The sequence below is a fragment of the Cyrtonyx montezumae genome, unplaced genomic scaffold (assembly GCF_038088225.1).
Source record: "Cyrtonyx montezumae isolate F1298 unplaced genomic scaffold, pur_monq_1.0 scaffold_8, whole genome shotgun sequence".
Taxonomy (NCBI): Eukaryota; Metazoa; Chordata; class Aves; order Galliformes; family Odontophoridae; genus Cyrtonyx; species Cyrtonyx montezumae.
The window spans coordinates 16994440-17004136 of record NW_027072089.1 but is presented as its reverse complement, the minus strand read 5'-3'; the positions used below and the strand labels follow the sequence as shown (position 1 = coordinate 17004136).

The following is a 9697-nucleotide window of genomic DNA, read 5'->3' as shown; positions in this document are numbered from 1 at the left end:
TACTTCATAGAAGATAAATGCTAGTATTTTTTTTCTAGTGTTTGGGAGAGGAAACCAAATATATAAATATTTTATTTATAATTCATGTATCCCTTTCACAAGCAGACTCTCTCAAAACAACTTAAGAAGCTGTACGAATAAGGTAAGAATATGCTAATATTGAAATATTACATTTGAAGTCAGTTTTGCAGATCTATTTGAGTAGTCTAAGAAATCTCAAGAGAATATGAATACTGAAGAAATGCTATTGAATTCATCTAGTAGTATTTTTTTTTTCTTCCTGAGATTCACAATGGGTAACTGTACCTAAAATACTGTGTCATGCCAACTTAAAATAAACACATAATAACCAGTTTTTGTACCACTTGCTGTTGAAATATGTAACTCACCTGTTCATTGGGGATTCAGACTGAGGTACCTGTGTTCTCGATGATAATTAGTAATGCTTGTTTTATAGCAGAGTCAGGGTGTTCATACAGCCTTTTACTCTGTAAGAAAATATTTGCTCTTTCAGTTTGAATAAGTCTTAGGAGGGGGAAAAAAACATTTCTCATTATGCAGGTTACTTGCCTAGGCCTGTGGATGTGTTACAGATGCTTTACGTATAAAGCACATTTTTAACAGCATCAGATTTTTTTTGTTTGTTTATTTGTCCTTTTTTGGTTTTCCACAGTAGTAGTCTGGTGACATTGTGATCCCTATAATCCAGTGGGCAATATAAACCTTACAGAGTTCTCAGATTTGTGTAAAAGACAAACACAATTTTTAGACATTAAAGTGTTCTTTCATTGGGATATAATTCTCTTCAGCATCCCCTATTGAAATACACAGTTTCAGCAATTTCAGAATGGTTAAAGCAACAAATACTGTAGGCTTAGGCTGGTTCTGCACACCACTTCCCCTGAAGTCAGGTGTTTTCAGGGCTGAGCACTGCTTCTGTATCTTTTCTCATAGAAGTGCATTTCAGTAGAAGATGTAATCACTTGTTCACTGTAAACATCAATACAATTACATGACTTTTACATTATGTCTTATTTTCCCCTGTATTTACAAGAAAGATATTTACACAGTTATTCAGATGATACATTGCACAATTTTGCATAGGAGGTATTTTCTACATGGCTATCTATTCTAAACATTTTATGTTTTATGTTCTGTTTAATAGTTTCAGGTCATCAGCCATAACTAAAAACGAAATAATTTAATAAATTATATAAATATATTAAATAAATAAGTCTCGTTTATAAAATATTTGTCAGATTCTGTGATATCTAAGAAAAAGTTGGTGGTAGCTGACACTGTAGAAGTATTTGCTTATATTATTTATAAAAGGAACAAATTTGTCATCCTTATTGTATACAAATAAACTTTTTTTTTAATATGCATTTAAATAAGCTAGGAAATATGCACATAAGATCAAAAACTTGGTCTGAGCTTAGATCATTCTGCTTCTGATCTGGTGTGGTTTATATTCCCTTTTTAAATAGTTGAAAGAAACTTGAATGTGAGAACGAGTAAAAAAATTGGAATTCATTTGTGGCTGTTTCTGTTGCTATGAGTGTCTATATTCACCTGCTTATATTCCAAATGTGTGAAAGCTAATAGCAAAGGAAAAAAAAGGTTTTCCAAGGCAAGTTGCTCTTGTAGCATGCTTATTTTAATAAAGTAATTATGACATTGTCATCCCTTCCTTGCCATAACATTTCTCCCTCAAAGTCCACCAGCCCATGTTTCCTGGCTCTCATGAGAATCCCAACAACCTTATCTGAAATACGAACGTATCTCTCAAAGAGTTCCCCGAAGGTGACTTGTATCTTGCCGTCACGCCGTGGCTTAGCCATAGTTTCAATGATGAAACACAGATCTCTGATCTCGCGGTGAATGTGGGCCTCTGCCCTCCTGGCCCTTTCAGCAGTTTTGGTGCCTTCCTTCGGCCGCCCGTAGCCTTCGTCTCCCTTGTGCAGGCGTGTGGACATGGCCAGCTTGTGGTCAAATTCTTCACTGAAGGGATTCAACTTCTGCATTGCGACGTGCTGGTCTGCCCACTCCTGCCACCTGTTCTTCAGGCTGCTAACAGGACTGTATTTCCTATGAGCTTTGATGCTTCTTTCTTCACTGCGCTTGCTCTTGCTGAATGAAACAAAAATGGCATTTCAGCTTTGCATTTCATAATTAAATTACACTTCTGCTACTAATCTTTATTGACATATATACTTATACCATTTTCTAGAGTAGTTGTTGACCACCAGGTGGCATATGTTCACCAGTTCTGAACTAGTTCTCCAGGAGTTTTTAGTCCACATTTCAGTTGGTACTGAAAGGCAAATGCACCGACGGCTTGATTTCATCTGTGGTAGCAACTTGTAGCCTAGATTTGAGTCCAGAGTTCATATTCTCATTGGAAAGGGTATGAGGATGGAGGAGACTTAAGGCTACTAATCTTAAGAAATCTTAACTGATTTTGTGTTTGTGTGTAGCAATATGATATTGCTGATTGCCTGCAGGCAGACAGACTGCTGATGCTCTTTCCTGTAGTGGACAATGTCATATTGTGAGAGTTATGGATACTCTGAGCTAGTCTTTGTGCTGTCCACATCCTGTCACTGTGTCAGTGTAGAGCTCACCTAAGGAGTACACTGTGCTGTAGCTATACCAGACTAATTTGTTTTTTAATACTTCTAGTCCCCAGAAGGCTGCACTGGTACCACCCCAGTAGTGTCTGATCATTTTTAACAATATCAGAACAAAAATACAATTAGTAAAACACTGCAAGCTTGCTGCATGCTTTGTTTTCTACTGAGCCTGTTGAAAGAAAGGTGTGTGGCACTGATGTCCACTGTTCGGGTCTGTGCACCAGAATGCCACCAGTACTGGACAGCACTGGTGCAAGAAGTGCAGGTACCTCATACCTGAGGTAGAAGATGATCTAGGAGAGAGAACAGGACCGTTATTTTCAGTTCTGGGGTTGCCACTTGCTTGGCTTAGCTGTATTAAGAAATTGTACTGAAGTTCCAAGGATACCCTTCACCATCAGTATGATGACAAACAAGTACAAGAATCAGGCTGCTCCATTGTCTTTCCAAGGACTATGAGCTCTGAGAAAGGCCTGAATCTGCAGTTCCCCAGGTAGAGAGGAGAATCTGGCAGTGAGTGAGATAGCTGATCTCTGCAGAGGCTTCTTTATGTCTTTTTATTTAAACTGTCTAGCAACTATTCTCATCTTTTCTTACCAAAGCCTTTATTTCTCTTTTCAGTCCTTCCCAGTGGCTGAGAAAAATGCCATCATGTCAATCATTTTGCTTTTATCATGCTGTATGTCAGTTTGGAAGATACATATTGTTAATCCTTTAATTCCTTTGCTAGTCATAATTGCCAAAGTGCAATTTTCCTTGTTATTTAGCTTGTTGATGAGTTAATGTAGTAAACTATCATAGACCTGAAATCATTTTTTTCATGTTTGTACAGTGCGTAACAATGAATTGTGGATCCACATTGAAGACTGTGAGTTTTAACCCACTGTAATAATCCCACTGTGAGTAACGAGTAACCTGCGTTAACAGGTTACTGTTACAGTAAGTGATAACACTGACTGCAATCTGAACTTGCAGGACAGCATCCACATCCTGCATTTCCTATTATCCTGTTTACAGAGGAAGAGTGGGAATCCCTAAAAACACTAAAAAAGTGTTCTGAATTTCTTCTCTGCTGAATCCCTTGGACTCCTAAACAAATTAATTAGTACTTCTTAAGCCTGTAGAAGTTAACATTCACTCGATGAAAGAAGTAGCCTGATTGCATTAAACATTGCAGCTGGAAGTCCTGAAGGTGCAGTGTGAAGGGGAAAAATAATGGCACTGATGTTTAGGTTTTGTTTATTATTTTTCATGGGGTATAGAGTGGAAAATAGGAGATGTGCCTTAACAACCATATTCTTTTGGGCTTTTAGAAGAAGATTAAGGCCAACTGAGAGGTTCATAAAAGTAACAGGCTTAAATAATGTATTCTGAGGCTATAAAAAAAATGCATAGAAAATAGTTTTTAGAACAAATCCAGTCATGCTAATGACATAGCAAAGGAAGAAAATGACTTGCAGATTTCAGTAGAAGAGATAGCAGTAAGTGTCATTTTCACCTCATTGTGTGTCTATTTTCCCCCAGGTATTAGACATATGGAGAAAACATATGTAGGATTTAAAAGATAGCTGTTTTGCCTGTACTGTAACATTTTTAGCAAGCAATTTGTTTTAATTGGTGTTATTTACAGGTAATATGCTGCAAACAGATCCCCTTCCCTCCACCCCCCTCCCCCATCTGTGTGAAATCTTTGTTTTGATGCTTTGTTTTTGTGCTAATTTCTGTTTAAGGACAGTGCACACAGACTCTCCCACAAATAGGGACCACAAACTCTCAAGCTCTGGATTGCTGGAGAGCTTTTCCAGTTTGACTCTTAACCATTTGTTCCTTCTGAGAGATGGCTGGTCAGTTACACAGCAGAGCCTTGGGAAGCAGTGTCCTGGTGCTGGCCCCTTCCCTCCTTACAGGCTCATCAGGCCAGGCCTGGCCCAGCTGCAGTTGGGCCGCAGCAAAGCCTCGGCACGCCCTGGCCTCAGAGCTGTGCCCTCCTTTGTAACACATTTGAAGTTAGATGTGAGGTCCTACACCAAACAGTTCAGGTTTGGTCATACATTCATGCCTGCAACGTTACAGTTTGTGAAAGCAGAACAAACTGTGCTGTGTCTAATGGCTGCCTACAGCTTCCCCTCCAGAAGCGTTGGACATGTGGACCTTTTCATCTTTTGCTCAGAAGAGCATGATGAATGAGTTTGGCAGCTACCCTTTGGCAAATCTGGTGCCAGCACAGCTGTTTGTAGCTGTCTTCTGGAAAGGTTGTTCTGCCAGAGGTCTCTGGGAAAGCAGACAAGAATTTCTACCAGCTTCTGCTGTTCCTTGGCTGTCTTGGGAGACCCCCAGGACCACATGGCTGTGGCTGAACCTTACTTGTTCGTTACCTAGGTTTCAAACAAAGCTACTGTTATCTAGTAATCTTCAAGCACAGTCCTCTTATTGAAAGAAGCCCTACCCTACCTACTGTCTGGTACTATGATTTTGATTGCAACTTAATTCCAGATTCTCAGTGGAACTTGTAACAACTACTTCTGCAAGTAATAGATTCTGCTAACTGCTTTTTGTTCACACTAGCCAGAAAGTTTGTATGGCAGAAACTTCCACAATGTTCAGTGAACTTTTTTTTTTTTTCTATCGATGATGTAGAGAGACTTTGAATTTGAAGAATCTATCAATGATTCAAAAGTTCTTTTTGTCAAATAATTTATAACATGATTTATAAATTATTTATAGCATTACGTGTTTCAAATCGATCCTTTAGAAGTAGAGGCAGTATGATGTTTCCTAATGATTTCTAATATATATTTGGGATCCCAGCTCCTGTGATAGTTCCCATTTTTTGAGTTTGTGAATTTCAAATCTATGGAAAGCTTCCAAGGAGCAGCGTTTATTAAGACGTATTTAGAAGTAATTCCAGCAGTATCTTTTTTGGACATTCTGTACAAATTACGCCCAAGAATGTTCACAGTTTGTATGAAGCAAAATAATGAATAAGCATTTGGAAATATTATTTTCTCAAGAGTGTTTATTTTGACTTGTTATTTGCAGAAGTAGATGAATAGCTGTGGTTTCTTGATGTGGAAAGAAATGTTAATCTGAAATAGAACTAAAATATTAAGAAATAAGTATTGGCTTAGATGAACCAATAAATCTAGTGTCAAATTTAATGACATTTCCTAAATATAACTTCTCACTTCTCTAATGTGTATAGTCCATGAAACCTGAGACTATCGTCAGATGTTACCAACCAGCCTCTTAAACATAGATATGTGAAAGGTTTTTCTGGATAGATTCTTTTTTTGTTTGTTTGTTTTGCTTCACTTTCTTTTTCATTCAAGAGAATGCTTTCTCTTTGACCCTGTCCTGTGAATTAATTTTGGTCCTGATTTAATTTCCCTTCTCTCTCAAGGTCCTGCATCATAGTCTGCTGACCTGACCATTCCTGATACTGTAACAAGGATGTTTTACTTACAAAGATGGTTGTTTAATCTTCACAGGTGTCACCTCTCGATCGTTGTCCTCAGGCTCAAGTCTGTCTTCTGCTTCCCCATAGCCACTGTCCTCTGCATCCATGCTGTTATCGTGGCACTTAAACAGCAGTTCTTCCCTGGTTCCTAATTTGTCCTCTTCTTTACAGCCATTGATCAGCTTTGATGCTATGTTTGAACACTTTCTCCTTATAGTGGGAGATAATTTCCCATTAAGAATTTTGTCAGTATCATTTGATTCTTCTTTGAACTTGACCATCTCTGAGTCGCCATGGTTGTTCTCGTATCTGCTGCTGAGGAGGCTAACGTCGCTTGCTCGTTCATAGGCTTTACTTACAACAGTTTTCAGCACCTCTTTGCTTTTAATGTTGAGCTTTGTAAGGGCTTCGTCAGATTCTCTTGATTCACTTTCCACATTTGTTGTCACTGACTCATTCGCTGAGGATTTTTCATCATCTTTTCCTCGATCCTTTTTGGTAGATGGAGTTGGCCATTTCTCAAATTGTCTTTCTCGCACCGTCTGAGCTGATACATCTCCTGCACTGGGGACCCACCCAGATGGCTCTTGGGCTTGCTTTACGTTGCGGTCACTTGCCCACTGCTGCCAGCCTCGTGCCAAGCTGAAGACAAGGCTGGCAGTTCGGATCTTGTGGACAGCTCTTTTCGCAGGAGTCGTGCTCGGCTTCTCTTCAGGTGCCATGTTGCTGTCTGCTGCCATTCTGGTGCTTAGGTTTCTGCTAAGCACCACTTGAATGAATTTTCTGAAGTAATATCCAGCAAAGAGAGCTGCAGAGGTTTAAATAGAAGCGGGAGCAGTTTGTGCCTATGGAAAATATGTGAAACACTTCTCACAAAGATATAGTATCCTCACCATGACGGGAGTTCTTTTTTTAAAACAGGATCACGTTTCATCACAGCAGATGAATGATGCGTGGTGTAGACAGGATGACACAGGCCTGCACTGGAGCAGTGAGAAATTCACAGCTTCTTTAGGCTTTCTTCCCTGGGACTGCTCAATTCCCAGTTTGTTGTTGAGTGGCTTGGTCTTCTGGAACTGCAGAACTTGGGTTAAAGATACTGAACAAAGTGTCTGAAATGGCTAAATGTTAGGTGCTGACAGCTTTGGCCAGAGCAGAGACCACTCAGCATCACAAGTGAAAGGTACTGTCCATAGGCTATGAATGAGACACTTTTAGATGCATTTAGTAAAGTGATGCTAGGTGATTTCGTTTTATTGCTCTTATAGCCCAGAAAATTAAGTTTATTTTTATTTTTTTAGAAGATATTTATGCACACTTTTTTTATTGTCTGTTTATTTCTGTCTACAAGAAGGACTACAAAGATAGGGTCTACAGGGGAAGACATGTCAGAAGCGCTGGGGCTGCTGTGTGTGTGCAGCACAGAGCAGAGGAGCTGAGGGGAGGTCTGATGACGGCTGCAGCTCTCACAGGGAGCGGAGGGGCAGCGACAGGGCCCGAGGGAACGGCATGGAGCTACAGGTGGGGGTCAGGGACAGGGTCTGCACCAGAGGGCGGTGGGCATGGAACAGGATGCCCAGGGCAGCGGGCACGGCCCTGAGCTGCTGAAGCTCAAGAGTCATCTGGACAGCGCTCTCGGACATATGATCTGATTTTTGGGTGATCCCATGTGGTGCCAGGAGTTGAACTTAGTGATCCTTATGCATCCCTTCCAATGTGGGATATTTTATGATTCTGTGATTTACAGCATACTCTTAAGGGGTCTAGGAGCACTGCCATGTTTGGTGTCAGCACCGAGTAGGTGAAACACTGTCTCTAGTCTGAAGATTAAATAAGAAGTCTGACTTGATTGGATGGATGAATGACCTAATTTTTATTTCAGGGTTTGGAATTAAAAAAAAAAAAAGTGCATTACCTATTTAATTTCTGACTTTTTTCAAGGACGTTGTTATGTTATATCAAAAAAATATATTTACACCAAAATTATGGTAAACTTTTACAATATAGAGAAAGAAAAAAAAGTACACTAGGAAAAATTGTGTTTTTTGTGTTTTCTTCATTCCAGAGGACTTGCTGGAGAGTGGTCATATTTGGATTTATAAAATTGTTTGTTTGGAGAATTGATACATCAGCTGTTACATAATAATAAACAGCCAATTTCTGAGTTATGGTTCCATAGTATCTTATTTCCTAGTATACTGTTACCTAAATGGGAAATAAAAATGGCATTGCTTTTTCCATTCATCATACCTTGCAACGTAGTGGCTGACTTGCCATGTGGCAGTCAGGCAGACTGAACTTGAAGGAATTCTGTTGGCTTCACTGGTGGTGTTAAATGTGGCAATAAATGTGGATTCTTACTGCTCTGCTTTTTTCTCTTCTCTCTATTAAAGGCTGGGCTGTTGGATGTAGGTTAGATCATATTTACTTTCTGTTTAATAATAAAAGGCTTGATCGTACCTTTGACATCTAGGCAGAATTCCTCATTAATCTCTTGGGTCATTTCCTCTTCAAAACTGATGACATAATGTAGGTTAGTGTTGCTATTTGATATTTACTCATCTTTTTTTTTTAGAAAGATATGTATGACCTCAGTATACTGTACAATCTTAGCTATTACCAGCTGCATCGTAATTCTGAAATGGCACTGTGAGGTGTACTGGTACAACCTGATTAAGAAGTGTGTGATATTGAATGTTTATTTTATTACTGTTAAAGGCTAATCAGGAATAGGAGCTTCTTGTGTTTAAAAGCATGCCTGTGCATGCATGCATATGTGAAGGGTGATGCATGTTCCTTAATTGCTACAGAAGATGAAGATGACAGAGGAGTATAATGTGTGTGCAGTGTAGGATATAATGAGCACCGCCTCATTACATCATTTCCTATGATTCCTTGAAGACAGAGGTGGCCAAGGCTCTAAGAATGAGTTTTTACAAAACTGCACTCTATTTTGTTCAGAGGTTTTTTTCATGACAAATCTGATTTTTAATGCTTGTTCCAGTGTTGTAACTTCAGTAACAGTCATAGAATGGCTTGTTTTGGAAGGGACCTTAACAACCATCTTGGTCGAGCCCCTGTAATTCGTAAATGCACTGTTTGTTCCATTTGTGGAAACATGAGCAAAATGAACAGGTAGGTTTAAAGGAAACAGCACATCCAGTTTGTTGGAGAGTTAATGCTGTTTGTTTTCATGTGGTATTCCAGTTAATTTTGTACAATTCCAATGAATTTTACAGATGTGACAAAAATTAAAACCAACGTTGCATCTGCTGCACTTGCCCATCCATAAAAGGTGGCTATTTTTGCTATAAAAACAATTACAATCTGTTTAATGCAGTTTTTCAAATCAAAATTATTTCTGCCTCTCCTTGCTGAAGGGCTCTGCTAGATTTATTACTGTAATTACTGCTGAGGTTCTTGAACAAGTTTACTCTCGCACCATTTTTGCAAGTAGTTGTCTTGAAATTAGTAGTAATAAAAAAGTATTCCACTCCTCAGGAAAGTTTGGAAATTACAACCCAATTCAAAATATTTCTTAATAAAGATAATTGATGTTTTTTCTAATGGGCTTTGATGTACTAATCATTGTCTCACAGACATAATG

At 39.0% G+C, this 9697-nt stretch overlaps 1 protein-coding gene across 1 annotated transcript; it reads right to left on the bottom strand.

Moving 5' to 3' along the window:
- Positions 1-529: 529 nt before the first annotated feature.
- On the bottom strand, positions 530-6885 carry ABRA (actin binding Rho activating protein). Its single transcript, XM_065752968.1, has 2 exons — positions 6097-6885; positions 530-2130 (listed from the first exon to the last, which is right to left on the bottom strand). Exons 1-2 carry the CDS (start codon positions 6828-6830, stop codon positions 1653-1655), a joined length of 1212 nt encoding a protein of 403 aa, XP_065609040.1. The 5' UTR covers positions 6831-6885; the 3' UTR covers positions 530-1652.
- Between the last annotated feature and the right edge of the window lie 2812 nt (positions 6886-9697).